At 38.6% G+C, this 23,220-nt stretch overlaps 1 protein-coding gene across 3 annotated transcripts in view; it reads left to right on the forward strand.

The window, feature by feature from the left end:
- The window catches only part of MCU (mitochondrial calcium uniporter), a 212,592-nt gene extending 190,977 nt beyond the window's left edge, over positions 1-21,615 (forward strand). The window contains exons 7-9 of one of the 3 annotated variants that reach the window (XM_022590844.3): positions 14,629-14,745; positions 16,113-16,176; positions 17,427-21,615. In XM_022590844.3, the coding sequence (XP_022446552.1) occupies positions 14,629-14,745; positions 16,113-16,176; positions 17,427-17,509 (264 nt within the window). In that variant the 3' untranslated portion in view covers positions 17,510-21,615. The other 2 variants (XM_022590845.3, XM_030759348.2) reach the window with 2 other exon arrangements.
- The last annotated feature ends 1,605 nt before the right edge of the window (positions 21,616-23,220 follow it).

A 23,220-nucleotide genomic window follows, 5' to 3' on the forward strand; every position in this document is an offset into this window, starting at 1 on the left:
CCGCATATAAGTGGACCTCTGCAGTTCAAACCCATGTTGTTCAAGGGGCAACTGTGTAGTCTGTATTTCCCCAAAAATGCCCTGAGTTTTTCACCACTTCCTTCCTTACTTCATATCATTCTAGTAACTGGGAAGGTTTTCCCTGTAGATCGCTACCTGTCATATTTCAAGGTTTACTTAAATGCTTACTTTTCATGAACCTTTGACTACTTCCCTGCAGCCAACTTTGATCTATCCCTCTTCTGAATACCTTTAGCACATTGTGCCTCTCATTTCACTTATCCTATGCCATCTTGTATTATAATTATTCATGTTTAATGTCTTTTCCCCTTTACTAGACTATGATATCTTTTGAGGCAAGGCGTTCGGGTGATTTTTTCAATTTTTATTTCCTTACCATGCCTAATACAGTGCCTATCTGTCCTACTGTTTAAATGCTGTCCTACTTCTGTGATTCCTCAACGTTTTTGCTGCCCCCAAGTGACAAGTTGTAAAATAGCAGTAGTAAACAATTTAGTCTTTTGTGAATAGGAAAACATTGACCAAATAAAATGTAAATAGTTTCTCATGTTAAATATTCTTCCCCATATCAGTATCCATAATTAACACCCATGAAACAAAATGCCTGTTCAACAGCATTTAAACTGTTCAATGAGCATTTATTAGCAACCTAAATATATTCCAAAAGTATATTAAGTTCCAAAGAATTTTCAAAAGATAAGTTCCTTGACATCATAAAATCAAGTGAAATATTGAATTTTACTGACTAATATTTCAGTGAGACCTGAGTACCATTTTCTATCATGTGAAAAAGGAGCCTGACAATAAGAATTGCCATTCAGCAAAGTTACTTCCACGGGCATGTGAACCACCATTCAGCCCCCTAGCCCAGGAGTTTTCTGCAAAGGGGAGGTCACCCTCAAGTGTGTGAAAATTGGTTCTGGGGGAGTAAAACATTTTAGATATTACAACAGATAAACAGATACACAGTATATTTGTGGTGTTAAAACTTCTTTGAGGGACTTCCCTGGTGGTCCAGTGGGTAAAACTACACGCTCCCAATGCAGGGGGCCCGTGTTCGATCCCTGGTGGGGGAACTAGATCCTACATGCATGCTGCAACTAAAAAGCCCGCATGCCACAACAAAGATCCCACGTGCTGCAGCTAAGACCTGGCACAACCTAAATAAATAAATAAATATTAAAATTTTTTTTTTAAAAAAACTTCTTTGGGGAGGAGGGGCAATTAAGGAAAATATATCTAAAAAGGCAACTTAAGGGAACAATGATGAATAAAGGTTAAGAAACACTGACCTAGCCTTTAATACCTTTGTCATCTCAATTCCAACATCCAGCATTTATATTCTACTCCAGCAAACTACTTCAGTGGCCATTCAGGACCTACTTAGAATAAAAATTAGCATGCCTAATAATTTAGTATGCCTAAACCTTTAGGCTCCTGACATCTCTCAACTTTTTTCCTTTCTTCCTCGTGTGTTGCTTCCTTTTCTGTCGAAATTAGACCATATTGTCATTCTGTCAATCTCTGCTCCATTGTCTTTCCACCATATATACTCTATAAACTCCTAATCTTGGATAAATTTAGCCATTTATCCTATATCCAGGCTACTGAACATTGCTAGAGAAAAATCATGTAATAGTGTGGATTGGACCACTGCTTGTGTTTCTAATTAGATTTTATTCCCCCATAACCCTCTCATTAGTTATTCTAAGACTTCACATCAGGCTCCTCATCCCACATTTAACTTTGCCTCCTACCTCTCCTGGAAAATTGAGCTTAACAGATACAAGCTTGCAAATTCCTAAACCCTGTGAGTTTAATAGTATCCATACCTACTTTCACACTATTTCCTTAAATTCAAGTAAGAGGTGGCATTTTCCTGCTCAGGGCTAGCTCTTCCACCTGTTCTTAATCCCATTACCCCCTTCCAGAATCTTATGCCAGTATATTTTTTGTGTTCCCTGTGTTATCAAACTCTCCCTCTCTGACTCTCTTTCCTTCATAACCAAGCTCTATGTGTATCTCTTCTCACTTATTATCAAATTACCAAATTTCTAGAAGAGAGTCTAGCATGTAGTTGCTTAGTAAATGCTTGTTGCCCAAAAGAGGAAGCATAGACTATATCTGAATAAATTGAATTAGTGTGTACATTTACATCCTCAGCAAAGATAGGTAAGTGGCCTAGTAATAGCAACTTAGATGAAACCTAGAGGGCTTTCTCTCAAGTTTTTAATCCAACAGTTATCCCTTAGGTCAGTATTACTTGATTCAGACCACGATTCTATCCATTTTTTAAAAGCTTCCACAGTCCCTTCAACCACTATTTGTTCATTATCTGTCATCATCAATAATTAAATATTTACTTCTGTTTCTAGTTATGGCATCCTAGGTAATCAGAACAATGCTCCCACTAGGAAATGTTAAAATAGTTAGACAAAACATAAAACACATCTGCCTGTAGACTCTAGAGAGCTAACAAGATAGCAAAAATTACCAGGCAAGAACCAGAAGAAGAGAAGTCCCAAGAAGGAGAAGCTGGTGTTTAGATGTGCTTTTTCCTCTGGGGATTTGTATTGATTAAAGAGGGTAAGGCTGAGAGGCCAAGAAGCTGAGCTATACTTGATAAACTAGAAAGACCAAAGCCATAGAGATTCATGTCCAGGGATTGCTAAAGTAGGTTGAAACATTTTTGCTTTGGTTTGGAATTTTAAAGGCCACTACTGTAGAACAGAAGAACCTGTTGTAGGCTCTCTCAGAGACTGTAGCTCATCTTTCAATCATCCCAATCTTGTAAATTGGATTGAGGTAGTCCTAGAATGCTGGTGATCCCAGAGTGCTGATATCACTGGTTCCAGGCCAAAGAAAACATTAATCATCCCTGGGAGGAGATAACATTATCCTAAACCTTACATTATTTCTACAAATAATTTTGCAAATACAAAGTTAGTCATACAATAAAAAATAAGCAGACACACAGGAAAACACCTACAGAAACAGTAGACATTTGAAACAGACACAGATAGGAGATCTAGTTACTGGATTTATCAGACATAGCCTTTAAAATAATTATACTTGCTAGATTCATGGAGATAAAAGGTAAGGTTGAGAGTATTGGCAGATAACTTGATTTTTTAAAAAACAAATGAAAATTTTAGAAATAAAATTTAATGGATGGATTTAACTGCAGATTAGACAGAAGAGAGATAGATTGACCTGGAAATAAATCAGAAGAAACCATTCAAAATAAAGTATGGAAAGACAAAAAGAAGTAAAATATAGGAGAGGGTGAGAGATACAGAGGATAGAGTGAAAAGGCCTAATATATTTTTAATTTTATTAGCATCTCAGAAGGAGAGGAGGGAGAGAATGGGAAGAAACAATATTTGCAGAGATGGTGGCTGAGAATTTTCCAAAATGATGAAAGACATTAATTTATAGATTTAAGAATTCCATCAAATACAACCAATATAAAGGAAAAGAAATCCACATCTAGACACATCAATAGTAAAACTGCAAAAGACAAAGACAAAGAAGAAATCTTAAAAGTAGCCAAAGAAGAAGAAGAAAGGCTTGCCTTCAAAGGAGTCACTGTTAGATAGCTGACTTCTCAACAGCAGAAATGAAAGCCAGAAGGTAATGGAATGGGACCTTCGATGTGTTGAAAGAAAATAACTGTCAACTTAGAACTCTATACTCAGCAAAAATATCCTTCCAAAATAAAGGTGAAATAAAGATGCTTCCAGACAAACGAATAGAGAACTTGTCACCAGTAGATCTGTACAAAAGGAAATACTAGAGAGTGTTCTTTGTGCAGAAAGATTATCACAAGTGGAAAGTAAAAAAAAAGCAGGAAGGAATGAAGAGCAATGAAAATGGTAAATCTGTGAGTGAATCTAAATGAATATTAAATGTATAAAATAATTATAATAAACTCTTATGGAATTTAAAATACAGAAAAAAATAAAACGTATGACAATAGCATATACGTCTGGAGCAGGTAAGTGAAGTTGAAATGTTCTAATGTTCCTTCATTGTCTGGGAAGAGGGTAAAAGTACCACTTCCATTCAACTTTGAATGAGAAGTCCTAGCCAGTACAGAAGGCAAGAAAAAGATACAGAGGATGAAAATATTGGAAAGAAAAACAACTGGCATGATTCATAGATTTTGTACATAGAAAAATTTTAAAAGCATATATAGATAATTAGAATTCATAAGTGAGTTTTATAAGTTTACTAGATACAAGGTCAATATAAATAAATGAATTGCATATCTATATGCCAGCTACAAATAGTTAGAAAATGAAACTTTTTAAGAGATGCAACTCAAAATGACTTTTAAAAATAAATCATGCAAGAGATAGCTTCAAGAAGGCAGAGGAGTAAGTCATAGAGATCACCTTCTCAGCTTCAAGAAGGCAGAGAAGTAAGACGTAGAGAGCACCTTCCTCCCCACAAATACATCAAAAATACATCTACATGAGGAACAGCTCCTACAGAACACCTACTGAATGCTGGCAGAAGACCTCAGACCTCCCAAAAGGCAAAAAACTCCCCACGTACATGGGTAGGGCAAAAGAAAAAAGAGACAAAACAATAGGGATGGGACCTGCACCTCTGGGAGGGAGCTGTGAAGGAGGAAAAGTTTCCACACACGGGGAAGCCCCTTCACTGGTGGAGGTGGCGAGTGGGCAGGGGAGAAGCTTCAGAGCCATGGAGGAGAGCGCAGCAACAGGGGTGCACAGGGCATAGCAGAGAGATTCCCACACAGAGGATCACTGACAGCCAGCACTCACCAGCCTGAGAGGCTTTGCTCACCCACCGGGGCAGGTGGGGTCTGAGAGCTGAGGCTCGGGCTTCGGAGGTCAGATCCCAGGGAGAGGACTGGGGTTGGCTGTGTGAACACAGCCTGAAGGGATAGTGTGCCATAGCTTCCTGGAAGGAGTCCGGGAAAAAGTCTGGAACTGCCTAAGAGGTGAGAGACCATTTTTTTGGGGTGCGCGAGGAGAGGGGATTCAGAGCACCACCTAAACGAGCTCCAGGGACAGGTGCGAGCCGCAGCTATCAGTGCAGACCCCAGAGATGGGCATGAAATGCTAAGGCTGCTGCTGCAGCCACCAAGAAGCCTGTGTGCAAGCACAGGTCACTATCCACACCTCTCCTCCTGGGAGCCTTTGCAGCCCACCACTGCCAGGGTCCCGTGATCCAGGGACAACTTCCCAGGGAGAACACACGTTGTGCCTCAGACTGTTGCAACGTCACGCTGGCCTCTGCCGCTACAGGCTCACCCCGCATTCCTTTCCCCTCCCTCCCCCTGGCCTGAGTGAGCCAGAGCCCCCTAATCAGCTGCTACTTTAACCCTGTCCTATCTGGGCGGGGAACAGATGCCCTTAGGTGACCTACACGGAGGCGGGGCCAAATCCACAGCTAAACCCCAGGAGCTGTGCGAACAAAGAAGAGAAGGGAAATCTCTCCATGCAGCCTCAGGAGCAGAGGATTAAATCTCCACAATCAACTTGATGTACCCTGAATCTGTGGAATACCTGAATAGACAACGAATCATCCCAAAATTGAGGCAGTGGACTTCGGGAGCAACTATAGACTTGGAGTTTCCTTTCTACATCTAATTTGTTTCTGGTTTTATGTTTATCTTAGTTTAGTATTTAGAGCTTATTATCATTGGTAGATTTGTTTATGATTTGCTTGCTCTCTTCCTTTTCTTTTTTAATATATATATTTTTTCCCTTTTTCTCCTTTTGTGGATGTGTGTGTGTATGCTTCTTTGTGTGATTTTGTCTGTATAGCTTTGCTTTTACCATTTGTCCTAGGGTTATATCTGTCCATTTTTGTGTGTTTCTTTTTTTGTTTTCTTTTTTAGTATAGTTTTCAGCGCTTGTTATCATTGGTGGATTTGTTTTTAGGTTTGATTGCTCTCTTCTTTCTTTTTTAATGTTTTTTTATTTTTTTATGTTTAATAATATATTTTTTATTTTTATAACTTTTAAATTTTATTTTCATTTAATTTAATTTTAGTTTAGTTTAGTTTTCTTTCTTTCTTTCTTTCTTTTTCTCCCTTTTCCTCTGAGCTGTGTGGCTGACAGGGTCTTGGTGCTCTGGCCGGGAGTCAGGCCTGAGCCTCTGAGGTGGGAGAGCCGAGTTCAGGACATTGGTCCACCAGAGACATCCTGGTCCCACATAATATCAAATGGCGAAAGCTCTCTTAGAGATCTCCATCTCAACACGAAGACCCAGCTCAACTCAACGACCAGCAAGATACAGTGCTGGGCACCCTATGCCAAACAACTAGCAAGACAGGAACACAACCCCACCCATTACCAGAGAGGCTGCCTAAAATCATAATAAGGTCACAGACACCCCAAAATACACCACCAGACATGGTCCTGCCCACCAGAAAGACAAGATCCAGCCTCACCCACCAGAACACAGGCACCAGTCCCCTCCACCAGGAAGCCTACACAACCCACTGAACCAACCTTAGCCACTGGGGGAAGACACCAAAAACAACAGGAACTATGAACCTGCAGCCTGCAAAAAGGAGACCCCCAAACACAGTAAGTGAAGCAAAATGAGAAGACAGAGAAATACACAGCAGATGAAGGAGCAAGGTAAAAACCCACCAGACCAAACAAATGAAAATGAAATAGGCAGTCTACCTGAAAAAGAATGCAGAGTAATGATAGTAAAGATGATCCAAAATCTTGGAAATAGAATGGAGAAAATACAAGAAATGTTTAACAAGGACCTAGAAGAACTAAAGAGCAAACAAACAATGATGAACAATATAATAAATGAAATTAAAAATTCTCTAGAAGTAATCAATAGCATAATAACTGAGGCAGAAGAATGGATAAGTGACCTGGAAGAAAAAATAGTGGAAATAACTACCACAGAGCAGAATAAAGAAAAAAGAATGAAAAAAGTTGAGGACAGTCTCAGAGACCTCTGAAACAACATTAAACGCACCAACATTCGAACTATAGGGGTCCCAGAAGAAGAAGAGTAAAAAAAAGGGACTGAGAAAATATTTGAAGAGATTATAGTTGAAAACTACCCTAATATGGGAAAGGAAATGGTCAGTCAAGCCCAGGAAGCACAGAGAGTCCCATACAGGATAAATCCAAGGAGAAACATGCCAAGACACATATTAATCAAACTATCAAAAATTAAAGAAAAAATATTAAAAGCAGCAAGGGAAAAACAACAAATAACATACAAGGGAATCCCCATAAGGTTAACATCTGATTTTTCAGCAGAAACTCTGCAATCCAGAAGGGAGTGACAGGACATATTTAAAGTGAAGAAAGGGAAAAACCTACAACCAAGATTACTCTACCCAGCAAGGATCTCATTCAGACTTGATGGAGAAATTAAAACCTTTACAGACAAGCAAAAACTAAGAGAATTCAGCACCACCAAACCACCTTTCCAACAAATGCTAAAGGAACTTCTCTAGGCAGGAAACACAAGAGAAGGAAAAGACCTGCAATAACAAACCCAAAACAATTAAGAAAATGATAATACGAACACACATATTGATAACTACCTTAAATGTAAATGGATTAAATGCTACAACCAAAAGACATAGACTGGCTGAATGGATACAAAAACAATACCCATATATATGCTGTCCACAAGAGACCCACTTCAGACCTAGGGGCACATACAGACTGAAAGTGAGGGGATGGAAAAAGATATTCCATGCAAATGGAAATCAGAAGAAAGCTGAAGTAGCAATTCTCATATCAAACAAAATAGACTAAAATAAAGACTATTACAGGGACAAAGAAGGACACTACATAATGATCAAGGGATCAATCCAAGAAGAAGATATAACAATTGTAAATATTTATGCACCCAGCATAGGAGCACCTCAATACATAAGGCAAATGCTAACAGCCATAAAAGGGGAAATCGACAGTAACACAATCATAGTAGGGGACTTTAACACCACACTTTCACCAATGGACAGATCATCCAAAATGAAAATAAATAAGTAAACACAAGCTTTAAATAATACATTAAACAAGATGGACTTAATTGATATTTATAGGACATTCCATCCAAAAACAACAGAATATACTTTCTTCTCAAGTGCTCATGGAACATTCTCCAGTATAGATCATAACTTTGGTCACAAATCAAGCCTCTGTAAATTTAAGAAAATTGAAATCATATCAAGTATCTTTTCCAACTAAAATGCTATGAAACTAGATATCAATTACAGGGAAAAAATCTGTGAAAAATACAAACACATGGAGGCTAAACAGTACACTACTAAATAACTAAGAGATCACTGAAGAAATCAAAGAGGAAATTTAAAAATACCTAGAAACAAATGACAATGAAAACATGACAACCCAAAACCTATGGGATGCAGCTAAAGCAGTTCTAAGAGGGAAGTTTATAGCAATACAATCCTACCTCAAGAAACAAGAAACATCTCAAATAAACAATCTAATCTTACACCTAAAGCAATTAGAGAAAGAAGAACAATTAGACCCCAAAGTTAGCAGAAGGAAAGAAACCATAAAGATCAGATCAGAAATAAATAAAAAAGAAATGAAGAAAACAATAGCTAAGATCAATAAAACTAAAAGCTCGTTCTTTGAGAAGATAAACAAAATTGATAAACCACCAGCCAGACTCATCAAGAAAAAAAGGGAGAAGACTCAAATCAATAGAATTAGAAATGAAAAAGGAGAAGTAACAACTGACACTGCAGAAATACAAAGGATCATGAGAGATTACTACAAGCAACTATATGCCAATGAAATGGACAACCTGGAAGAAATGGACAAATTCTTAGAAATGCACAACCTTCTGAGACTGAACCAGGAAGAAATAGAAAATATAAACAGACCAATCACAAGCACTGAAATTGAAATTGTGGTTAAAAATCTTCCAACAAACAAAAGCCCAGGACCAGATGGCTTCACAGGCGAATTCTATCAAACATTTAGAGAAGAGGTAACACCTATCCTTCTCAAACTCTTCCAAAATATAGCAGAAGGAGGAACATTCCCAAACTCCCTCTACAAGGCCACAATCACCCTCATACCAAAACCAGACAAAAGTGTCACAAAAACTGAAAACTACAGACTAATATCACTGATGAACATAGATGCAAATATCCTCAACAAAATAATAGCAAACAGAATCCAACAGCACATTAAAAGGATCATACACCATGATCCAGTGGGTTTATCCCAGGAATGCAAGGATTCTTCAATATACGCAAATCAATAAATGTGATAAACCATATTAACAAATTGTAGGAGAAAAACCATATGATCATCTCAATAGATGCAGAAGAAGCGTTCAACAAAATTCAACACCCATTTATGATAAAAACTCTCCAGAACATAGGCATAGAGGGAACTTACATCAACATAGTAAAGACCATATATGACAAACCCACAGTCAACATTGTTCTCAATGGTGAAAAACTGAAACCATTTCCACTAAGATCACGAACAAGACAAGGTTGCCCACCCTCACCACTATCATTCAACGTAGTTTTAGACGTCTTAGCCACAGCAATCAGAGAAGAAAAAGAAATAAAAGGAATCCAAATCGGAAAAGAAGTAAAACTGTCATGTTTGCAGATGACATGATACTATACCTAGAGAATCCGAAAGATGCTACCAGAAAACTATTAGAGCTAATCAATGAATGTGGTAAAGTAGCAGGATATAAAATTAATGCACAGAACTCTCTTGCATTCCTATACACGAATGATGAAAAATCTGAAAGAGAAATTAAGGAAACACTCCCATTTACCATTGCAACATAAAGAATAAAATACCTAAGAATAACCTACCTAAGGAGACAAAAGACCTATATGCAGGAAATTATAAGACACTGATGAAAGAAATTAAAGTTGATACAAACAGATGGAGAGATATACAATGTTCTTGGATTAGAAGAATCAACATTGTGAAAATGACTATACTACCCAAAGCAATCTACGGATTCAATGCAATCCCTATCCAACTACCAATGGCATTTTTCACAGAACTAGAACAAAAAATTTCACAATTTGTATGGAAACACAAAAGACTCCGAATAGCCAAAGCAATCTTGAGAAAGAAAAACAGAGCTGGAGGAATCAGGCTCCCTGACTTCAGACTACACTACAAAGCTACAGTAATGAAGACAGTATGGTACTGGCACAAAAACAGAAATATAGATCAGTGGAACAGGATAGAGAGCCCAGAGATAAACCCACTCACATATGGTCACCTTATATTTGATAAAGGAGGGGAAAATATACAATGGAGAGAAGATTGCCTCTTCAATAAGTGGTGCTGGGGAAACTGGACAGCTACATGTAAAAGAATGAAATTAGAACACTTCTTAACACCATACACAAAAATAAACTCAAAATGGATTAAAGACCTAAATGTAAGGCCAGACACTATCAAACTCTTAGAGGAAAACAGGCACAACACTCTATGACATACATCACAGCAAGATCCTTTTTGACCCACCTCCTAGAGAAATGGAAATAAAAACAAAAATAAACAAATGGAACCTAATGAAACTTAAAGGCTTTTGCACAGCAAAGGAAACCATAAACAAGCCCAAAAGACAGCCCTCAGAATGGGAGAAAGTATTTGCAAATGCAGCAACTGACAAAGGATTAATCTCCAAAATTTACAAGCAGCTCATGCAGCTCAATATCAAAAAAACAAACAACTCAATCCAAAAATGGGCAGTTGACCTAAATAGACATTTCTCCAAAGAAGATATACAGATTGCCAACAAACACATGGATGGATGCTCAACATTGCTAATCATTAGAGAAATGCAAACCAAAACTACAATAAGGTATCACCTCACACCAGTCAGAATGGCCATCATCAAAAAATCTACAAACAATAAATGCTGGTGGGAATGTAAATTGATACAGCCACTATGGAGAACAGTATGGAAGTTCCTTAAAGAACTAAAAATAGAACTACCATATGACCCAGCAATCCCACTACTGGGCATATACCCTGAGAAAACCAAAATTCAAAAAGAGTCATGTACCACAATGTTCATTGCAGCTCTAATTACAATATCCAGGACATGGAAGCAATCTAACTGTCCATCAACAGATGAATGGATAAAGAAGATGTGGCCCATATATACAATGGAATATTAGTCAGCCATAAAAAGAAACGAAATTGAGTTATTTGTAATGAGGTGGATGGACCTAGAGACTGTCGTACAGAATGAAGTAAGTCAGAAAGAGAATAATGCCGTATGATAACACATATGTATTGAATCTAAAAAAAAATGGTTCTGAAGAACTTAGTGGCAGGACAGGAATAAAGACGCTGACCTAGAGAATGGACTTTAGGACATGGGGAAGGGGAAACTGGGATGAAGTGAGAGAGTGGCATGGACATATGTACACTACCAAATGTAAAATAGCTAGTGGGAAGCAGCCACATAGCACAGGGAGATCAGCTCAGTGCTTTGTGTCCACCGAGAGGGGAGGAATAGGGAGGGTGGGAGGGAGATGTAAGAGGGAAGACATATGGGGATATATGTTTATGTATAGCTGATTCACTCTGTTATAAAGCAGAAACTAACACACCCTTGTAAAGCAATTATACTCCAATAAAGATGTTAAAAAATAAATAAGTAACCAAATAAATAAATAAATCATGCAAAAGATGTACAAGACCTCTATGTAGAGAAACATAAAATTATAGGAGAGTTAATAAATGTAATGATATAGCATGTTCATGGACTAGAAAAGTAAATAGTGCAAAAATGTTGGTTTTATCCACACTGATCTATTAGATTCAGTGCAGGCCCAGTCAGAATCCCAACAGATTTGGAGTTGGGGGAAGATATTTTAATAAACTGATTCTAAAATGTATATTGAAATACAGAGGACTAAGAAAAGTAATAAACACTTGAAGAAAAACTAGGTAAGAGGATTTACTCTCAGATATGAAGACTGCAGCTTTAGTTACAATACTGCAGTGATTAAGACAGTGACACAGGGATGGACAAATAGTCCAGTGGAATAGAAGAGAGAAGTAGAAATAGACCTAGTATAAATGAACTTTTGATTTTAAAAAAATGGCACTGCAGGGAAAGAGTTTTTTGATAAATGGTGCTAGGACAATTGAATATCCATATAGAAAAAAAGAAATGACCCCATCCTTACACTATAAACAAAAATTAATTCCAGACAGATTGTTGATCTAAATATAAAAGGTAGCACGATGAAGCTCCTGGAAGATAATATAGAATATCTTAATTACTGTGGAATAGGGAATGACTTTTTACACAGAATGAAAAATGTTAACCATAAAGAATAGGAATGATAAATTAGGCTATATTAACATTAAGGACATCTATTTATTAAAGAGCACCATGAAGAGGGAGAGTGGGCTGGGAGGAGATGTTTCTAGTATGTATATCCAACAAAGGATCCATATCCATAATATATTAACAAATCCTACAAATCAGTAAGAAAAAGACACACAATCCAGTAGGAAAAAATGGCAAGAGGTTTGTACAGGCACTTCTAAAAGAGGATATGCAAATGGCCAATAATATAAAAGAGGATATGAAAAGGCCTCAGCCTCATGAGTGATCAGGAAAATGCTATATCTCTTCAAGAGAAATAAAAACGTGTCCACACAAAAATTTGTACACAAATGTTCATAGCAAGATTATTCATAATAGCCAAAAAGTGGAAAAAACCCAAATGTCTATCAATTGACAAATAGATAAATAAAATGTAGCACAGTGGTCCCCAACCTTTTTGGCACCAGGGGCCGGTTTTGTGGAAGATGATTTTTCCCTGGGGGAGGGCATGGCAGGGGATGGTTCAGGCGGTAATGCGAGTGATGGGGAGCGGCAGATGAAGCTTTGCTGGCTCGCCCACTGCTCACCTCCTGCTGTTCGGCCCAGTTCCTATCAGGCCACGGACCGCTACCAGTCCGCAGCCGGGAGGTTGGGGACCCCTGCTGTTGCATATTCCATTTAATGGAATATTATTTGTCAGTAAAAAGAAATAATGTACTGATACATGCTACAAATAGATGAGCCTTGAAAGAAGCCAGACACAAAAGGCTTTTTTATGATTCCACTTGTGAAATATCCAGAAAAGGCAAATCTATAGAGACAGAAAGGCTAGTAGTTAACTTAGAACTGGAAGTATGGAGGGAAATAGGAAGCGATGTTAAAGGGTATGGGGTTTCTTTGGGGGATGATGAAAATATTCTAAAAATTTTTGTAGTAATGGTTGTACAATTCTGACTATGCTAAAAAGCATTGACTATTATACTTTAAATGGGTAAATTGTATGGTATCTCAAGTAAAGTTGTTTTTAAAATGTAGTAATATAAATAATATAAATTAGGAGTTTGGGATTAACATATACAAACTATATAAAATAGATAACCAACAAGGACCTATAGTATAGCACAGGGAACTATACTCAATATTTTGTAATAACCTGTAAGGGAACAGAACCTGAGGTAGTATTTCTGCCTAACTCGTTTTTTAACTGACAATACCAAGTATTGGCAAGTAGGTGAAGTGATGGCAACTCATGTCCTGCTTATGGGAGTATAACTGGTACAACCATTTTGATATCACTCCTTAAATTTGAACACAAGCATACGCTATGGTCCAGAATTTCCATTCATAGGTTTATACCCAACAGAAGATAAGTCCAGAGATGATCTTGACAGCATTATTTACAACAGCTAAAACCTAGAAACAACCCAAAAATCTATCAGTAGTACAACAGATAAATTAATTGTGATGTAGCCACACAATAGAATATAACATATCAGTGGAAATGAACAGACTACAGCTACATGCAAAAGATGAATATCACAAACATGATATTGAGTGAAAGTAGCCATACACAATGCATACTATCTGACTCCATTTTTATAAATTTCAAAAAACAGGTAAAACTCAGCTGTAGAGCTCAGGGGAATGTATGCTTAAGTAAGAAAGCTGTAAAGAGAGCAGGAAAACAGTTACCATAAAAGTCAAGATAGTGATTACTTTGGTGGGGAAGGAGGGGTTAGTAATTGGAAAGGGGCAGGAAGGGGGCTTGTGAGTTACTGGTGGTATTCTATTTTCTCTGTCTGGGGATGATTAACATTTATTACGTGATGATGATTCTTTATGATGTACATTTTTTGTGTGTGTACTCTTCTGTGTGTGTTGTGCAATAAAAAATGTTTAAGAGGGCTTCCCTGGTGACGCAGTGGTTGAGAGTCCGCCTGTCGATGCAGGGGACACGGGTTTGTGCCCCGGTCCGGGAAGATCCCACATGCCACGGAGTGGCTGGGCCCGTGAGCCATGGCTGCTGAGCCTGCGCGTCCGGAGCCTGTGGTCTGCAACGGGAGAGGCCACGGCAGTGAGAGGCCCGTGTACCGCAAAAACGAAAACAAAAAACAAAACAAAAAAATGTTTAAGAAATAAATATTTAATACAGCACATGTCAGTAGTATATCTTTATATATGCTCATGTGTATTGAATCTAATCAACAGTAAATGCTTATTTTGTGAAGATAGTGTGCTAAGGAGTATAATTTAATTTCTTCTTTATTTTTGTAGGAATATGTTTATCCAGAAGCCAGAGACAGACAATACTTATTATTTTTCCATAAAGGAGCCAAAAAATCACGTTTTGACCTAGAGAAATACAATCAACTCAAAGATGCAATTGCTCAGGTAAGTTTTACAAAAATTAAAGTAAATCCCAGCCTCACCTTGTATGGCATTATCATCATCGTCTACAGTCAAGTACTTAGATGGGTAAACTCTGAAAGAATGATCCAATCCTCTTCTTCCTATGTAAATTATTCCTCAGTTGATAAAAATGACTATTTTAGCATGGTCAACACTCCAGAAAGTTTTATAACACAAGCAGATGAAAAGATAATGAGTCCTATCTATCCTTTTATCACTAGCATATTGAAACTTTTAAACCTATTTTTATATTTTTCATTTTGTTTCTTTAGAGAGGTCTGTTTTTACTTTTCTCTCTTTTTTTATTCTTTCTGCAATTGACCCAAAGATCTCTCACCTGAGATGTGTGGTAGCAATGGAGCCAAAATAAAATCCAGGTCAGAGAGAGACTACTAGAAATGTTTGCTAGGTGCAGGTGAGAGATTATTGAGCTAGAAATGCTTTTTTTAAAGACTGATATCTTATTTTTCATAACAGCTACCTCTTTCACATTTCTGATTGTGCCTCCCCCTCACTCTGATATCTTTCATTTTGGTGAAGAAATCCTCATTTCTTTTCTCTGCAGTCTTTCATGACTTTAGAGACTTTTTTTAAAACCTCTGGAAGCCCTTCCATTCTCTTTAATGTTTAATTACTCTTCTCTGGACCTTCTCCGCCTTCTCTGTCCCTTTTTGGTGACGGGGTTGTGCTTTGAATAGGCTTAATTCATCTCCCTGCCTTGGCCTAAGTGAATTCTTACCTTCTGTTGCTCTGTGTGGTGGTTCTCAACTGGAGGGAATGCGTCACAGTCATCTCTGGAGCTATTAAAAATACAGGTGCTTCAGCCGCCCCCCCAAACCTATTAATCCAACTCCTCGGGGTGAGGCCCAAACACGTGTGAGTTTTGAAAGTGCTGCAGTTGACTGCACATCCCTGTTTTAAAAGTTCCTGTTAAGTGAAAAACTTAAACAACTACTAGACAAATAACTAAAGTCTTGAGGAGCATAAATTTGAATTCTGGCTCCAGGCAAAAAGTTTGTAGAAGGGCTTCTCTCTGGAGAAATGCCATCAAGGTGCATCAGATGCTCCCACATTCTTGAGCCCCTGAGTCCTGCCCTGTTGATTGCACAGTCTTTTCTGGAGGCTCTGTTGATAGCTGAAACTGCCAGGACGGACTTCTGTTTCTGTCCTGCTTTGTTGTCCTGTGCCTTTAACATTCTTTGCCTCTGAGGCACTCTTACTTTGAGAGTGATTGAGATGATTTCTCTGACTCATAGTGACGGAGGAAAGACAGTTTCCTCTTCTCAGGAGATAGTAATATTATTGAAAGCTTGGCTAGCCAGTTTTCTCACCTTTTGTTTCTATTTTAGGCAGAAATGGACCTTAAGAGACTGAGAGACCCATTACAAGTACATCTGCCCCTCCGACAGATTGGTGAGGAAGATTGATCTGCAGAGAGCCTCTGAATCCCAGCAGAAAGAACACCTGTTTATAACTATGGCCTTTTTAATTAAAGCATTGCAGGTGGAAGCTGGGAGCCATGTCTGGGTAGAGGGTTTTTAACTTTAATTAAAAAACAAAAACAAAAAGATCTTAGGGAAGAAAGGAACGTTAAAATCTGACCATCAGGCTTTGTGGAATATAAGCTCAAAGGGCTTAGTGAATATTGTCTTAATCAAGAATCTCAGTTTCTGGATGAAAATGATGTATTATTATTATAGTTGAGGGAAAGTGATGCTAGGGGTGTTGTTTCTTGCATCTTCTTTTCAGGGTCAGCAAAATAGTAACACACCAGCACCCACTCAGCTCTAAATTTTTTTTTAATTTAACTTTTCTTATTTTTGACATAGCAGTAAATAAATATACCAGAAAAGCAAACCCTCGAGATATGTGGGTGGCAAACAGAGTCTGAGCCCATGTCATTAGCATTTATTTTAGATTGGACACAGTCTCTGCAAAGTTACTAGGAATCTCTCCCGTTTGTGCCCCATTTCTGACCACCCACACCTGTTGGTACACTAATTTTATCCATATGATAATTGGAACCAACTTATGACTGTTTGATAATTGACACTTTGGATTATCCCTTAATACCTTCTTAAATGTCTCAATATTCCAGTTCTCTGGATCACTGTCTAGAAATAATTGGCAACAATGCATGAGGTTTTTTTGTTTTGTTTTGTTTTTTGCTAATTAATCTTTAAGAGGAGGACAGATTTCCCTCCTTTATTTAACTATCCCATTGATACTCCCCTCTTCCTCCACAGCTAAAGCCAGAGGCGGAGTGTTCAGCTGTATTACCAAATCAGGAAGATGTAAGGTTTACAAAATGGCTAAAAATCATGGCTCTGTAGCCATTTCAGAACCAGAATAGTTTCACTGCTGTTAATCTGTTTGTGTGACAGCATTCCAGGCCACCCAGATGGCACTACCTTGTCTGGAGGCCTTGTTAATCTCGAAGGACACACACTCCCACACTGTTTGTGAGCCCTCCCACCTCCACCACTTCAGTAGTTGTAAATCAAGTGTGTGGATCTCAAAGGGTGCAATTTATCTTTGTACAGGAATACATTTCTATGGCTTCTTTCAGCCTACCCTCTTCACCCTATTTTTTCTTATCTTAAATTGAGAGAAAAAGGAGTTAATCTTATACTCTATCAAAATATTTTCTACCATATTTCCAGATGACATCACACTTGAAGAGTCAAAGGAATCTGTGTCTACTATCCTGCTTTTAACTACTGCGGGGGCAGGATGGAAAGGATGATGGGGCTTGCCGCACAGCTGATTGATTGGCTTTTTTCTTTCACATGATTGATCCCTCTTCATTGTGGCAAGGGGTTTCTTTCTCTTTTTCTTCCTCCTTTGGGATCATTGTGTATGAAGAGAAACACTTTAAACGACAAACCCAGACTGCAGGTGCCTTGCAGAGGTTGAAGGCCAGCCAGGATTGCTGCTGCTGCTCCAGCCACCACCCCTTCCACCGGCATGACGGAATGAAAGGATGCATGTCTCCACTTCTCATCTCTCCTCCCACTTCCTTCCTCACCCGCCCCCCCAGTCGTTCAACCCCCTTCCCTCATTTATTTCTGTTAAGTTGTGTGAATTATTTTTAAACCATTTATCCTGTTTGTACACAGGGTTTTTAAGAAGAAACAGCACAGTGCAATGAGCAAACCCTTTCAGGGTGTGTGGGAGGCAAGGGGAGGGAGAACGTGGAGAAAAGTCCTTTAAACAAATAGCAAAATATTGAACATGTGTAAAATCCTGTATCATTTATGAAATATGTATAAAAAGCAATGTACCTTCTGGAACAATAAATACTTATTCAATTTTTGAACTATAGCATCTCATTCTTTAAAGCAAAACAACCAAGATCAGAAACAAAAACAAGCTTATTCTGATTCAAGGTGGAAAAGTTTTTACCTCTAAAATTAATTTTTATAAAAATACCATTTTGAAATTAAGTTTTGTTCCTGGAGCCTATATTTTTACAAGGCATTTCATGAATTCTTCCTGAACTTAAGATGGTCAATATTTTCCTAGTTTTCCAGAGCCACTAGAGGTTCGGTGACCTCTGCAACTGTGATAGAGCCAAGGACAGCACTGACACTAATATCCTTATCTCCTGATTAACAGGAAGTATCTGCATTATATCAGATCATCAGATTGCCCAGTGTGGTCTCCTGGACTCCAGAAACTTGTTCAAGGATGAACTAAGATCAAATACTCATTATTTTAAGAGTTTGTATCAAATTTATAATGATCACCAAATGGGAAAATATCACATGCCACCTAGCCCATCGAAGGCATATCAAAAAGCATGTATTAAATGTCTGCATTAAGTGCAGTGTGAGATGTACTAAGAGCCTCCACAGCTACGGTCCTGCCTCTCCTGGCAGCTCACAGCAACCGAACACAAACATCCCTAAGATATGTAAGATTTAAGAAGATAAGATTGAAAATATTAAGCCATTGTTTGCATTCAACAAATAATAACTACACCCATGCACCTATGGTCAACTATGACAAAGGAGGCAAGAATATACAATGGAGAAAAGAGTCTCTTCAATAAGTGGTGCTGGGAAGACTGGACAGCTACATGTAAAAGAATGAAATTAGAACACTTCTTAACACCATACACAAAAATAAACTCAAAATGGATGAAAGACCTAAATGTAAGGCCGGATACTATAAAGCTCTTAAAGGAAAACATAAGCAGAACACTCTTTGACGTAAATCACAGCAATATCTTTTTTGATCCACCTCCTAGAGTAACAAAAATAAATGAGACCTAATTAAGCTTGAAAGTTTTTGCACAACAAAGGAAACTATAAACAAAACGAAAAGACAACCCACAGAGTGGGAGAAAATATTTGCAAAGCAACCAACAAGGGATTAATGTCCAAAATATACAAACAGCTCACGCAGCTCAATGTCAAAAAAACAAACAATCCTATCAAAAAATGGGCAGATTTAAATAGACATTTCTCCAAAGAAGACATACAGATGGCCAAAAAGCACATGAAAAGATGCTCAACATCACTAATGATTAGAGAAATGCATATCAAAACTACAATGAGGTATCACCTCACACCAGTCAGAATGGCCATCATCAAAAAACCTACAAACAATAAATGCTGGAGAAGGTGTGGAGAAAAGGGAACCCTCCTACACTGTTGGTGGGAATGTAAATTGTTACAACCATTATGGAGAACAAAACAATATGGAGGTTCCTTAAAAACTAAATATAGAACTACCATATGATCCAGCAATCCTACTCCTAGGCATATATCTGGAGAAAACCATAATTTAAAAAGACACATGCACCCCAATGTGCACTGCAGCACTATTTACAATAGCCAAGACGTGGAAGCAACCTAAATGTCCATCAACAGAGGAATGGGTAAAGAAGATGTGGTACATATATACAGTGGAATATTACTCAGCCATAAAAAAGAATGAAATAACACCATTTGCAGCAACATGGATGGACCTAGAGATTATCATACTAAGTGAAGTAAGTCAGACAGAGAAAGACAAATATCATATGATATCACTTATATGTGGAATCTAATAAAAAAGTGATACAAATGAACTTATTTACAAAACAGAAACAGACTCACAGATCTCAAAATCAAACTTATGGTTGCCAGAGGGGAAACGTGGGTGGAAGTGATAAATTAGGAGTTTGGGATTAACATATACACACTAATATATATATTATAGATAACTACTAAGGACCTACTGTATAGCACAGGGAACTCTACTCAATATTCTGTAATAACATATATGGGAAAAGAATCTGAAAAAGAATGGATCTATGTATATATATAACTATTCACTTTGCTGTACAGCTGAAACTAATACAACATTCTAAGTCAACTATATTCCAGTAAAAAAAAAAACTTTTTTAAGGCAAATAATAACTACATATTCCACAACATCCTCTTAGGCTCTGGTGAATAATGGAGAGTGTTAAATCCATTAGTGAGCATAGGTAATGCAGTTTCGCTAAGGAATCATAGACTTTTAGGGCTGGAGAAAGTAAAAGTGTTCTCAGAGTATGGTTCCTGGAACAGCAGCTTACCTCTCCAGAAATGCAAGCTCTCCACTCCCTACTGAATCAAACTAGGAGTGGAACCAGCAATCTGTGTTCAGCAAGCACTCCTGGTGATTCTGATGCAAACCATTGACCTCATCAAACCATGGCTTTAAAGAGAAGGAAACTGAGGCATAGAGAGGGCATCTGTGTCATAACTCATCAGTGAATTCTATGATCAAACAACCAGACTGAATGAGGATTGGTGAGTATGGTGACTATGGTAAATGGAAAGGATAGAGATCATGTCACATGTACGTACTATTGTATCTTGCCTCTGAGGGTGTAGTGGTAAGCACACAGTAGATGCTTACAAAAACAAATACAAATAAATTGAATTTTTTAAATCTGTCTGGAAAGATTTCATGGAAATGTGGAACTTCTTAGATTTCGGAATTCAGTTTCACCAAAACTGTTAAGGGTTGTCATTCATTTTTTTTAAAATTTATTTAATTTATTTATTTTTGGCTGCATTAGGTCTTCGTTGCTCTGCGCGGGCTTTCTCTAGCTGCGGTGAGTGGAGGCTACTCTTCGTTGTGGTGCACGGGCTTCTCATTGCGGTGGCTTCTCTTGTTGTGGAGAACGGGCTCTAGGCCCACAGGCTGAGTAGTTGTTGTGGCTCATGGGTTCTAGAGCGCAAGCTCAGTAGTTGTGGCACACGAGCTTAGTTGCTCCGTGGCATGTGGGATCTTCCCGGACCAGGGCTTGAACCCCTGCCCCCTGCATTGGCAGGCGGATTCTTAACCACTGAGCCACCAGGGAAACTCAGGTTGTCATTCATTTTTATCACTACCAACAACCTTTATTTCGTTGCTCCCCAAATAAGTCCAAACTCCTTGTCTTCCAAAATGGACTATGTGGTTATTTCCTTAGGATAAATGTATAGGTTAATTTTAACAAGACCTACTGAATATAAAATGACCCACTTTATAAATATTCATTTATGTATGTTTTATAAATGCATCATCCACCGAGCAATCCTTCCACCTTGAAACTGCCCTCAGCTCTTGTGATGACTACTTCTCTGTAAATCTCTGACTACTTCTCAGCCTATTTTGCAGCATTCTCTTCCTCTGCCCACATCTTTATATTAGGCTTCTCCAAGATTCCATCTTGGACCCCATTTTCCATGAATGATCTCATCCATTCTCCTCCCCCAATTTCAGTTACCATTTATATGCTGGTAGCTCTCTCAAATTGTTATCCTAGCTCAGATTTCTCCTGAAGAGTACATTGGTTAATCTATCTCCTAACTGATCTATTTCCACCATTCCTGCCTGTGCATTAAATTTGTTCACTGTCACTGGAGTATTTTTGTTTTAATTTCTAATAGCACATACTTTAGAAAAATAGATGCTTACATCTCCCTGCGCACCTCCTTGCACAGAGGAGCCCCAGGCGGGCAGGGAGGCTCCGAGTGAGCGTCGGTTGGTGGACGTGGTGCCTGCGCATCGGGCCTGAGAAGCTCTGGGCGAGAGCGCAGAGTTGGCTCCTGGGGCGGTGCGGGGCGCATCTCAGGTCTCACACTTGTAAGTTTCGGCAAGGAATGCTGTGCTTCTTTAGGCACGCTGAGCCATGCCGTACAAAGCTTCAAATCTTGGCGCAAAAACCAGAGACCTTGCCAGAGCAAACAAGAAGTACAAATGGATGACTGGTCAAAAGGGCCTAGGTAAGTGGTGGTTGTTATTGTTCTTCCAACCAGCTATGAAAGAAACCTTCATTGCCTGTATTTTATAATCAACCAGTATATTTTAACACCAGGACAGTGCTGCATTAGTCCAGACATAACCCATAGTTATCTTGAACAAGAGACCACTGGGAGAAATAAAAGTACACAGCCAGATGAGCAACTGCCTGTGAATTCTAAGGGAAGCATGCAACAGAAATCCAATGAATTAGTTAATGAAGCTACATATGAGGGCATAGAACTGCCAGAGCAGAGTTCAAGGAATTTTCAAGTCATCAGTCCTCATCTAGGTGATGAGAAAGCTCACTGTACCAGAGAAAAATCCAACATTATGGAACATAGAAATAATGATTTGCATTACAAATGTATGATTCCTTGTCAAATTACTTCAGACTTAAAGAGGAGACAATAGCGTTGCTTCTAAAAGAATTGGACATTCTCAAAGCAAGCAATAAAAAGCTTCAAGAAGGGCTTCCCTGGTGGCGCAGTGGTTGAGAGTCCACCTGCCAATGCAGGGGACACAGGTTCATGCCCCGGTCTGGGAAGATCCCACATGCCGCGGAGCGGCTAGGCCCATGAGCCATGGCCACTGAGCCTGCGCGACCGGAGCCTGTGCTCTGCAACGGGAGACACCACAACAGTGAGAGGCCCACATACCGCAAAAAAAAAAAAACAAAAGCTTCAAGAAAAACTGACTAAAGAAGATAAAGAACAGAGAAAACTAAAGCTTAAACTGGAACTCTAAGGAAAAGCAACAGAAGCTCAAATTGCTGAAAAAACAGCAGCTCTGGTTGAAGAGGTGTATTTTGCAGAGGGAACGTGATGAAGCTATTATGTCTCGACTGCAGTTAGCCAATGAGGAGAGAGATGAAGCAATTGCACGAGCCAAGCATATGGAAATGTCTCTAAAACTGCTAGAAAATATTAACCCTGAAGAAAATGACATGACATTACAGGAATTACTGAACAGAATAAACAGTGCAGACACAGGGATAGCTATTCAGAAGAATGGAGCTATAACTGTGGATAGAATCTACAAGACCAAGGAATGTAAAAAGAGAATAACTGCAGAAGAAATGAATGCAGTGATTGAAGAACGGGATGCTGCTTTGTCTCAGGTGGAAATTTTTCTCCCTTTGGAACTAATAAGACCTCTGGATTAGCAGAATCTCAGTTTGCAGAGATGGGA

This window comes from Delphinapterus leucas, chromosome 16 (assembly GCF_059928025.1).
Source record: "Delphinapterus leucas isolate spDelLeu-1000000601 "Yukka" chromosome 16, BTC_Dleu_Yukka2, whole genome shotgun sequence".
Classification (NCBI taxonomy): domain Eukaryota; kingdom Metazoa; phylum Chordata; class Mammalia; order Artiodactyla; family Monodontidae; genus Delphinapterus; species Delphinapterus leucas.